General features: G+C 34.4%; 1 protein-coding gene across 1 annotated transcript in view; it reads left to right on the top strand.

The window, feature by feature from the left end:
- Window positions 1-71: 71 nt before the first annotated feature.
- LOC125650959 (integrator complex subunit 3-like) overlaps window positions 72-12135 on the top strand; it is a 23394-nt gene continuing 11330 nt past the window's right edge. The window contains exons 1-17 of the mRNA XM_048879538.2: window positions 72-493; window positions 3267-3350; window positions 4060-4143; window positions 5260-5373; window positions 5484-5568; window positions 7187-7253; window positions 7935-8076; window positions 8466-8595; window positions 8980-9077; window positions 9537-9584; window positions 9904-10047; window positions 10445-10532; window positions 10854-10933; window positions 11120-11211; window positions 11487-11578; window positions 11726-11842; window positions 11992-12121. Of these exons, the coding sequence (XP_048735495.1) occupies window positions 416-493; window positions 3267-3350; window positions 4060-4143; window positions 5260-5373; window positions 5484-5568; window positions 7187-7253; window positions 7935-8076; window positions 8466-8595; window positions 8980-9077; window positions 9537-9584; window positions 9904-10047; window positions 10445-10532; window positions 10854-10933; window positions 11120-11211; window positions 11487-11578; window positions 11726-11842; window positions 11992-12121 (1673 nt within the window). The 5' untranslated portion in view covers window positions 72-415. The remainder of the gene's footprint in view (window positions 494-3266; window positions 3351-4059; window positions 4144-5259; window positions 5374-5483; window positions 5569-7186; window positions 7254-7934; window positions 8077-8465; window positions 8596-8979; window positions 9078-9536; window positions 9585-9903; window positions 10048-10444; window positions 10533-10853; window positions 10934-11119; window positions 11212-11486; window positions 11579-11725; window positions 11843-11991; window positions 12122-12135) is intronic.

Below are 12135 nucleotides of genomic sequence, written 5' to 3'. Positions count from 1 at the left end.
CAAAATAAAACAAACAAATTTGTGAATGATTTCTACGAATTATTTAATTCCTCGAGAAATATGTCGTCACGACATTATGAACCCAGTGACGATACTCTCCCGCAAGGGAAATTGAGCTCGGAAAAGAAAGAACATTTCAGAGAGAATAATCCAATTCTGTTGATCTGAAAATTACATACAACATCATAGAGATTTCCCGAAAAACTATGAATGGTCACATTCCAATTTATGTGGTGCAATATAATCAAACAGGGGTATAAATCGCAAGTATCGACAACAAGTATGGCGGACAATATCATTATTTTTGAGTTATTCCCCTTTGCATATGCAGGAATTGAATGAAGTGGAAACTATGTTGAAGTAACATTTTCATCACAGATAGACTTTCATTAAGAATTTCATTGTGAATTGAAGAATGGAACAAGCTACACGACTGTCACCTGCAAAACTTGTGTTGACATCTGTTTTGGAACCCAAAGACGAATTGAATGAGGTATGTTTTACCTCCTATTATTTCAATATTTCCAGTGCAGCTGATATTGATGAACCAATTCAGTGTTATATTATATTACAAAATTCACGCAGCTCTCTTGCAATGCCATCTGCTGGCAATTTAAAATTGTGATAAGGGAGAAGGTACTTGTGACGAATCAGACAAGGGGGTTACCTGGTATACCTTACTTTATCGGTCTCCGAAAATCAAGAGTGCGTTTGAGATCGCCGTTCTTCGTACGAGTACAAATTACTGTCGATCCTGAATGCCAAGTACACGATCCGAGAATGGGTTTGGGGTGCAAGAACTCGCACCACCTCTGTTGGTAGTGTGGTTGAAGAACAAAGAACATGTTCACGACTTTAAGAACGGAGCACAAGAACAATGGGAACGGTGACCTCAAATGCACTCCAAATGAAGTGTGCGAGTTTGTAGCATCAGTACCTTTATTTTTGTTTAAGACCATTTTATGATTCTGAACATCAGGTCAAGTTATGAGGGCTGGATATAAGTTACAAGGGCTAGGGTATAAGGTTTAGGAAATGTCACATCAATCTATTTGAAAACTGATCTTGCAAAATTTCAAATCATGAATGCATGCTTCTATTTAATGAATTGAGCTCAATGCGTAATTAACTTAACACATGCACAATTTAGGTAAGATCTGGCGTTACAATGTGCTGATCTGTTTACATCAAAGAGTCATAAGTTATAGAAGTGTTAAATGTTCTTAAATGAGCTTGTTGTGTATGTATTAAATAAAACAATATTCTTTATTCCTGTTAAACAAAACTGAAGCAAAAAATATTTTGAGCAAAGTTGTTTTAAATGTAAATGAACTGTATATATATATATTTCATTGTTAAATATAAAAAGCCAAAAAACAGCATATTTTTATGCCATTACCCTTCTCCATCCTTCTGCCCTTTCATCATCACTCAGTTTCCTCTCCCTATATCTACTAGGAATGCATGCAACAGGGCTTGAAACTAATTTTTTATGTCACCAGTCCAGCCAAACTGATAGGGTATAATTTCAACCAGTCCGCAGAAAAATTTACCAGTCCACCAGAGTTTTTCACTCATAAATAAATAAATTTCTTTCATGTTATTGAAATAAAATAACGAAATTTAACTCAATATGCCTCAGACAATATTGTAACACTTATGTGAGATTTATATTTAGTACTAATTTGGTTTGTCTGATATCTACAGAGGAATGCCAAATGTGCATTGAAGATTCCATTAGTATGTTTTCCAAAATAACGATTTAGAAAATTGACCAGTCCCATCGGACTGACTAAAACAAATGTCAGTCAGTCCACCAGACTTTTAACCAGTCACAGACTGACGGGCATATGTTAATTTTGAGCCCTGATGCAATCAACCAGAGTTGTCGAAAACTGTCGGTCCTGTCGGCAAGGCTGGTTAAAAAATTCCCTGGACCAATAACGTGCTAGAAAATTTCGGTCCAAATGACCGTTTGAAAATATCGGCTGTGATCCGATTATTTTAGAGCTCGGGTTCGGGATGCACACGTGAAAGTCACTCAAACAACATGGCCGCACGGCCGATCAAATCTCTACCCAGGAAGAAAAAGTTCAGTAGTAGAGCGCTTGCTTCGTAACTGGAAGGTCGTGGGTTGGAGTTCTGCTCGTGCCACGGCCACGTCAAATCTAAGATGTAAATATGTGCTTGTCAAACACTCGGCATTTAGCAGTGAGAGTCGCAGGTCTTTCAGATATGACCTCCGATGTCGCGGCAGGTTTTAACAAGTTAAAGAACCCTCACTACTACGGTCTTGGAGTCAGAGTACAAAGCAAAGGTCTAAATTTGTGGTATTTCACCCACAGCTGGTGACATCTCAATAAGAGGGGAAATTCCTGACGGGATGTAAAACATACTACTTATTAAGAAAAGAAAAAAAATGCTGAACCTGGATCACTTAAAAAAATACGAAGTCTTCCGTGGTGTTACTGACTTCCAAGTTGGCTGGAAAACTGACCGTTTTTGGCAAGATATGAGTGGAAGATGCATTGCTGTTTAAACAATAAAAGGCATTTTGCTGCAGTTCTTTTTTTTTTATTTCTTTCTTGTTTTTTCTTCTTCTTTTTTTTGCTTTCTTTCTGTGTAATACAAGGTACATGTATCTGGTCTGACAAAACTTTGTCCGGTCTGACAGAACCTCTAGCTCTGCCAGACCAAATGTCTGACAGTGATTTAAAAATTTCGACAACTGATCAACTGAAATTTAGTTTATAGATACATCATAAGAATATCCAGATCAAATCTTTTATTTGGTTCTGGTTAAATAATTTTTGACGGAGTTATGCCCTTTGAACCAGACGTGATATCTCATGCTTTGTATGCGACGAGTCTCACACTTTTCCAGCCCATCTCACGCTCTCATGCACAGATAATGAATTCTCACATTTTCCCAAATTCTCAACAACAACATTTTTTAAAAAGAACACCACTAGTTGTCACTATCATACATTATTGTTACAACTGCAACATTCATGAGAAAATGACTATCATTACAATTTGTAGAGATATCAAAGACAGCAACACTGGAAATGTAATTACAGTGCCACCTCGGTATATTACCAGGTTTTGTTCCAGCCTATTTTGACACGATATCAAGGGTGGCATTACAAAGAGTTCAACCATTTTAGTTCATCGATTTGAAAAATTCTGGTTGATCAATTAATATTTTCATGATTGCTTTCTCCCATGTCGTCCACATAATAACAATAATATGTGTTACGCTTCAGAAACTGGAGAGATGTTACAATACAGTTGCTGGGATTCAAAACAGTCTCTCCGAGAGGGAAGCTAATGATGCTCTCAACTCTTATGTAAGTAGCAACATACACTGAAATTAGCAACATACCCTGAAATTAGCAACAGACACTGAAATTAGCAACAGACACTGAAATTAGCAACAGACCCTGAAATTAGCAACATACATTGAAATTAGCAACATACACTGAAATTAGCAACATACCCTGAAATTAGCAATATACACTGAAATTAGCAACGTACCCTGAAATTAGCAACATACCCTGAAATTAGCAAAACACACTGAAATTAGCAATATACACTGAAATTAGCAATATACACTGATCAAAATTAGCAACACACTGAAATTAGCAACATAAACTGATCAAAATTAGCAACAGACACTGAAATTAGAAATATACACTGAAATTAGCAACAGACACTGATCAAAATTAGCAATACACACTGAAATTAACAACATACACTGAAATTAGCAACATACCCTGAAATTAGCAACACACACTGAAATTAGCAATATACCCTGAAATTAGCAATATACACTGATCAAAATTAGCAACACACACTGAAATTAGCAACATACACTGAAATTAGCAATATACACTGATCAAAATTAGCAACAGACACTGAAATTAGAAATATACACTGAAATTAGCAACAGACACTGATCAAAATTAGCAACACACACTGAAGTTAGTAACATATACTGAAATGAGCAACGTTTTATTTTAACTATGATCAGACTACGTGTGATTTTCTGCTTACTAGGCATGCCGTGGAACCCCACAACATGAAGAGGTCCAGTTGGGATTACTGTATGGGATTCTTACAGATCCCAAAATGGCACCAAAGGTAGATATTAATTCTTATTGTATTAATTATGGCATATGCTGAGAATGTTTTATTTGATCATTACAAGTCATTTTCATTTTTCAGTGTGTGCATAGAGTAAAAAGTCTATATAAAATCTGTCTGGTCTACATTAAGATGAATATTTTAAGACTGATTTATCTATAGGGTTAATGAATGCAGGCTTTAGGACAGTTAAAAAAAAAAAATGGAAATTCTATAATTCAATTATTATTTGCCTTTACTACTTATACAAATTAAACATTAAAAATGTCACCAAAGAATGATACATATTCAAAATTAAGTGATAAATCTGTCTCAGTTTATGACAGAAATGAAATACAAATAATACTACAATTTAACTTTAAAACTGGTATTTATTACTTTGATGTTGGTTTATAGTAAATCAGTCAGGTCTGTAGACCAAGTGTGTATTGTAGAGAAAAGTATGTTTCGCACACTGATTTTGGTAATTCCACATTCTGTTAATGAATGAAACAAATGAAATACACTCAATAAACATCGAGTTTGGGTATAATGACATTTTGTCAATCCTCTTTTTATGTGTGAGTAATCTCAATTACATTGGCCAATAAGTTGATGAAATATTCAATAAAGACAGTGCTTCTAGTTTTTATTGTTTCAAAACAAACAATTAACACATTTCCATTGTTAAGGAATGTCACCAAAAAGACATTTTATATGTAATTATTTTACTAACGAAGATACAGAATTTGAAAGTTTTGTGACAACTCTATTTTTAAGATCTGAAGGAATGTTGCATTTCCTGAAATTGAAAATGGGAAAGATTAACATATCAAAGAAATATGATATTTGATATTATTTAATGCAATTATAATTACTGGTTTGTATTTATGCTGATAGCTTTAAAAGTGTTACCTATGTATTAGAACATGTAAATACAGATAAAGATATATGAAAAGGAAGGGTGAAAGATGTGTTATGATTATATATCGGTATGAGGTGTTGAGAAATCTTGAAAGATAGTCATATATATTATTTTCTACAATGTTTTATTCAGTATCTGGTAGTTATGCTATTGTAGTGCATGATAAATATTATTACCTGCTTAAGAAATGGAATTTTTTTCTCTTTCAGCATTACAGAGACGTGACTTTGGTCAGCCGAGATGGTCTTACAATTGTTTTAACCAAAACAAATCAACTTATTTTTGAGAAATGGCTGAAATTACTAGACAGCACGAGGTCACAGGTATGTTGCGATAAAATATTTTCTGCAAGAAAAATAAAAGCAGGGAAGAGAATTCTTATTTTTAAAAAATGTGACTGCAAGTTTTCTACACTGGCTTTGATTGTTTTCAGATTGTCTGGATATGCAAGGAGTTGATACAGAACGGAATTCTTGGTGCAGACAGTGTATGTCACAGTCTCATCAGACAAATAGCAGGTCAGCGAAATATAAACAGAGCTACTTAAACTATCGCACATAACGAGAAAGAAGATGGGTGAACTTGGCGAACAATAAACCTATTCATGATTGGGCACCAGTCATGAATCGGGAGTTTAAAATCCGCATTGATGGTACCCGTAGTTTCACACAATATATACAGTACCGTACTAAAACACTGTCCAAAATATTTAGAATTTTCTTTAAAATAACAAATATATAGATCATACTTTAAAGAAGGATATTTAATCAAAATCATCATCAGAATTTGTTTCATAGGCAGCATCATGTATCAGACATTAAGCGGCTTTTAACACAAACATAATTACACTGATGTCTGGAGTACCTAAGGTACCAAATGACTGCATATATGCTCGCAACATCCAACAGTACGTGTTCCATATTTCCATTGACATATTAACTGATGTGAATGAGAAACCTCTCATGTTTTGTGGTGTAAATCAATTGTGGAATAACGTTTTCTGTATGGTGCAGTATTAATGCTTTGATCTAGATTCAGTTTTTATCCAACAAATGTTTGTGAACAGCATTTACAACCTACTGGTACTGGTATACCGAATATAATAAAGGCATCAGTTCTCGTCTCTTTTGGTACAACTCTGAGGTCGTTTTTACAGTTACAGAACGTAAATTTGCTGTTGATTTCCCAGCAAATATAAATGGGACAGAAAAAGGCACTTGATTTGTGTTTTGTTTTAGACAATCTGTACTGGTTGCATATTTGACTTTTGTCATGATCTCTTCAAGTAACTTCTTAAGCATTCGCCATTGTTGAAATTATTCTCTTTAACTTTACTTTAAGATGTCGTTTACATAAACAACATCCATACTTCACAGGAGGCCCCATACTTGATTACATTTAATTGATGCATGTTGGAATCAATTACTTGTGATTGTCATTAAGACTGCATGCTGTGAGTAAAACTTACAATAAAGGGCCAGAGACAAATAATTATGGGAAGTCTAATAATTCATAAGAAAAAATAGGTAGGAAAAATTGGTATTCGAACCACAGATATGCAATCTGGGCCTGTCCAAAACTTCATTGAGACTGCCGCTATACCACCTCGGCTATCCATCCCATGAAAAGTTATCAAATTTCAAGCTATCTAAAGTCACCCGTCGTGGACAGAAATTTTCTTGATAATACGACAAAAGTTATACACAAGAAATAAGTTTTTTTTTCATAGAGTGGGTCAAGTCTCCATACTTTTATTTACAATACCTATTACACCTGAATATGTACTAACATATTTTACTCAGTTTGCAATGGAGACTTGACCCACTCCATATGAAAATATGCTTGAAAAAGTCCAGTTCACTGTTATTTTGTGTGTGTTTTTTGCATATATGTGATTTCAAATAGGATTTTTTCAATGTTCCTTTGAAATGGGCACATAGAAAAAACATTTTTGGAAACTATGGATTGATTGTTTTAACTAAAATGCAAATTTGTCTTTTTCTGGAGAGTTTCAATTTTAACTTTGATATTTGTCCTTCTGTGGGTTCTCGGCTCGATAAAGTCACCCATCTTCTTTACTCACATATAATTGGAAAAAAGTTCAAAAGTTCACCCGAGTTTCTATTTCTAAATCAGGTGGTGACATAACTCCCAAGAATATATGGCTGACGGAGGTTATGGTGGACATATTTACAGAAAACAGGCAAGTGCTCACTTGGAATAGTCACTTAGAAATTTCTGGCAGATTCAAAGCATTCAAAAGCCATTATTTGAAATCAAGTCTTGAAGCAAAGAATTTTTTACTCATCAGAAAAAAAAATTTAAACTGTGGATGTACTTAAAGAGGAATAACACACCAGAGAAATCTGATACGGTTGGAAAGTGGAGGATAGTTTGAAATTGAAAAGTTTCAAATTTACTCTAGTTAGTTAAGAAATGTAGTTTTAGTAGAGAGTAATCAGGAATTTTTTTTTTTTAAAAACCCTCTTTGCTCAAACCCACGAATTACAGGCCTGGAGGTTATAAAATGTTTTGAGTACATACTCTGCACTCAAACCCGTATGTGCAACGAAGCCATACTCATACTCAAAAGTTATACATAAATTAGAATGGAATATTGAGTATGAGTATGGTTTAAAGTACTATGGGTAGGGGTTTGATTATGGAATACGTATTCAAAGAGTTTAATAACCTCCAAGCCTAATCGACAGCAGTTAACATATAAAACCTACTGACACAGCTAGACAATTGGATATAAAAGGAACATACATATATTGCAGATATTTATATTTTCATTCCAGTTTCAAAAGGAAGTCGGCCATTATGACCATGTGTTATTCCTCCTTAAAATAATTGATATGTCGAAGTGTTGTTTTGATTGTAGACCATGGTTGGACAAATTCCCTAACCTTCTGTCTACGGTGGTGTACACCTACCTCCGCGTGATCGTGGATCACTATGGACAGATGTTCAACAATCTCCGCCAGAAAGAGGTGGAGCTGTGTATCTCAATTCTTAGAGAAAAAGTAAGGACTGAAATTTGGGATTAAATCACTATTCATGTACTGTCAGTTTGTACACATCATTGAAATCAAAACTTTATTTATATTATGACAATTTAAAAAAACAAGTTCTACAAATTATATGAATGCTTCTCATTGGCTTGGATATTGGTGCAAATGGGTCATTGATGTGGGACAATAGTGGAGTATTTGAAGGAAACCCACGAGTCCCAAGTGGGCAACCAGAATACTCACTCACCTACATGTACATGTACATCCACTGCTAATCCAGAGGATTGAACTCGGGGTCACAACGAAGTGTGCTAACCACTACACTACCCAGACACCCTATCTAAATGTTTTGTACACAAGTGGTTGTGAATTTCTAATTTTACTTTGCCTTTTCATCACAGTGGACAGATTGCCAAGCTGTTGGGAGAGATTTAGTTCGTCTTCTACAAAATGTTGCCAGAATCCCAGAGTTTGAGAAACTTTGGCGAGATATGATGTTAAATCCTGCAGCTATTTGTCCAACGTTTACTGGTATGCAGTGAATAGTGATTTTAAATTTGATGCTGTATATTGATAGACAAACAGAACATGATCAGATTATGATATTGTCGTATGTACTGAATTGACTTGATTGTTTATTTTTACTATTTTATTATTTATTGATAGACAAACAGAACATGATCAGATTATGATAATGTAGTATATACTAAATTGACCTGATTGTTTATTTTTACTATTTTATTATTTATTGATAGACAAACAGAACATGATCAGATTATGATATTGTAGTATGTACTGAATTGACCTGATTGTTTATTGTTACTATTTTATTATTTATTGAAAGACAAACAGAACATGATCAGATTATGATATTGTAGTATGTACTAAATTGACCTGATTGTTTATTTTTTTCAGGAGTCCAGCAGTTGATGCACACACGAACGTCCAGGAAATTCCTAATCAGTCGACTGACACCAGACATGGAAAACAAATTGGTTTTTCTAATCACAAAGGTATGAAAGAAAAGAAAAACTGTTCAATGTATATTAGAATAAACTTTCATCTGATTTTGATTAGGCTTAATGACTAACAATTTTACCAATGGTTGAGGCTGCAAAAATTGGCTTCAAAGGGATTTTGAGGAGAAATAATGCACTAGAGAAATGTGGATATGTACAATAATATTTTGAAATTGAAAACTTTAAAATTTACTTTCTGTAGTAAAAAATAAAAAGCAGTTGTAGTAGAAAGTTTTCTGAGGGGAAATTTAAACCCTTACTGGACTCAAACCTGCAATCTACAGATCAGCATTCAACACGTCAACCGACTGAGCTACCCAGCTAGGCATTCAAATTTCAAAGGAATGTACAAATATTGCTGATATTTATATTTTCATTCATGTTTTAAAAGGACGTCAGCCTTAATGATGATGCAGTATACCTCCTTAATTTTGATGATGTTTCAAATTTCAGGTTAAATTTGGCCAACACAAAAAATATCAGGATTGGTTCCAGAGACAGGTATTAAGCTGAATGTCTTGACTTTCTGTTGAAGCAACCATTTCTTGCGTTAACGGTCTTTAATTACACAAATTTATTTTTTGAACGATAGAGGCATTAACCTGGTCAGTTCATATGTTATTTGTTTATTTCAATGTTAATGTTTACGTAAACTGTAAAATAAGATACCACTATTTGTTTGTGTTGTGTACAGCAATTGATTTTAACTCTGTGAGATTAAAACTCTTCCAATGTAAAATGTGCGACCTCTTTAATTATTTGCCACACTCAGTAGCTAGTGAATGAAATACGGATTCTAAATAAGTGATTGTTGTTTCAGTATTTAGCCACCCCTGAGAGCCAGTCCCTACGATGTGATCTGATTCGATATATCTGCGCCGTCTTTCATCCTCCTAATGAGCTTCTGTGTTCTGAGATCATCCCTCGCTGGGCTGTCATTGGCTGGCTTCTCACGACCTGCACTGTAAGTTCTCCACCGTCAATCTATACAATCACACATTTGCATCAAAGGGTTGTATGATAAAGAAGAAATAAAAAATATTATAGTACAATTAAAGCAGATTGTACTGTAGTGAAATGTCACAATACTGTTAAGGTGGTTCAGTTTATCCAGTGGCTTGTCAAAGTGTATCAAATGAAGTAGGATTTCATCATCGAAACTCTTCACTGATTTATATGATTTTTTTTTGTCTTTGGATAAGAAAGATGTTTTGTTTGCAATCGAGAGATTTTAGAGTTATGAAATGAAATTTTGGTGTAATGATCCACTTTAAAGCAGATTGTACTGTAATGAAGTTGAATTTAGAGTAAGACACAAATGACAGAATGGAATAAATAGTTTTGATACTTTCCCTTTGCAGTCCAATGTGGCAGCCTCCAATGCCAAGCTAGCTTTGTTTTATGATTGGTTGTTTTTTGATCCGGAGAGGGACAGCATCATGAACATAGGTTAGTGAGTGACATGTCGTGTCATCATCTTCAGTAGAAAAATACCTGCAATTTTTATTGAGAATGTTTGTGTTTTATTACTGTGTAGTACCCTGGTTATTGTAACTCATTCTATTTATAAAATGTACTTGCGCTGCACCTCGGGAGTTGAATTACACGGGCTCTTAATCCTTATCATGTTCTACTTGATAAAATACTGTTTAAACTAAACTTAGGGCTAAATCTTATTTTGTTATAGATCATAAAATATGCTGACATTCAGGTTTTCTGAATTATTATTGTGTCTTACTTCCGTTGACCAGAATCTAATTTATTTTTCAGAGCCTGCAATATTAGTCATGTTTCATTCTATTCGTCCACACCCCGCCATTACTGCGACACTGCTAGATTTCCTATGTCGGGTAACTTGTTTTCACGTATTTGTGTCGAATATCACAGTAGTATCAGAAAGTGATCGATTAGTCGGTATATAAAACATATTTTGACAGTTTAGAACATTTGAAATAACATTGTTGACAAGTTAAGAATGAGTGCTTCAATTCCTGTGTAGCTTTATCTTGGTTAATGTGTGTGTTCACATTTTGTAGATTATGCCAAATTTTTGTCTGCCATTAAGGGAACAAGTCAAACAGGGAATTTATACATCTTTAAAAATCATTCTGGAGAAAAGAGTCCTGCAGTAAGTTATATTCATGAAATGTTTAATTTTAAGGGCATCAAAAAGGATTCCCTTTTAGGAACTGCTGTTATTCTGTATAGGTCTAATAACAATGTCAAATATATAATAAAAGACCCAGATTCCCAGTATATTTGTGACAAGAATAATGTTTCCAGCAGGATATACATGTAGTATCTTTATGCAATTCCAATGGTGACATTTCGTTGGATGAATGAGAGATTTGATTACTGTTTTGTGTAGTGATGTATATGTAGGACGTGTGTATCTTTTTGTAGGTCCCTGTCACCGCTGTTTGATAATAACAAACTAGACCAAGAATTAAGGATCCTTATTCGGGAAAATTTTAATGAATTCTGCTCACAAGAAGGTAATATGATAAATCTTGTATTTGAGTAAAAAGGTCCAAAATTTACAAGTCAAAGAAAAATCAAAAGCTATTAATGGAGGTTTCAGGCTCACCTTTTTAGCAATTGACGGAAGATAATAAGTTGATTTTTCCCCCACACATTTGCAGTTGTGAAAGAGGAATCTATGAACAACAAGGATATGATAGAAATAGACAATGGAAACCACGTAGAAAACAATCTGTCGGACGCGGCATTCAGTGACGAGGAGGACGATATTCCACTAGGTTAGTGTCTCAGTGTGTAAAATTTCATTCTCAGCATCAGTATTTTAGAAAAATATTATCTTGTTTTCCTAAACTTCTGTCAGAATTTTAGAAATTGCATGTGTTTACTTTGTGTGGATTGAGTTTACTTTGAAGGCCATATTTTACAGAAAAGCTCCGACCTGATTGTACGTTTCAACCAATTCGAGACACAAGATATGACCCGGTGGATTTAGATGAATTTCTTCAACAGCTGGGCGGTGATATTTACGAGTATACAGTCCAGCTCAGAGATGAAAAGTAAGATCAACCAA

This window comes from Ostrea edulis, chromosome 5 (assembly GCF_947568905.1).
Source record: "Ostrea edulis chromosome 5, xbOstEdul1.1, whole genome shotgun sequence".
In the NCBI taxonomy this organism is placed as follows: Eukaryota; Metazoa; Mollusca; class Bivalvia; order Ostreida; family Ostreidae; genus Ostrea; species Ostrea edulis.
The sequence above is the reverse complement of the archived record's forward strand: the minus strand, read 5'-3'. Positions and strand labels throughout refer to the sequence as shown.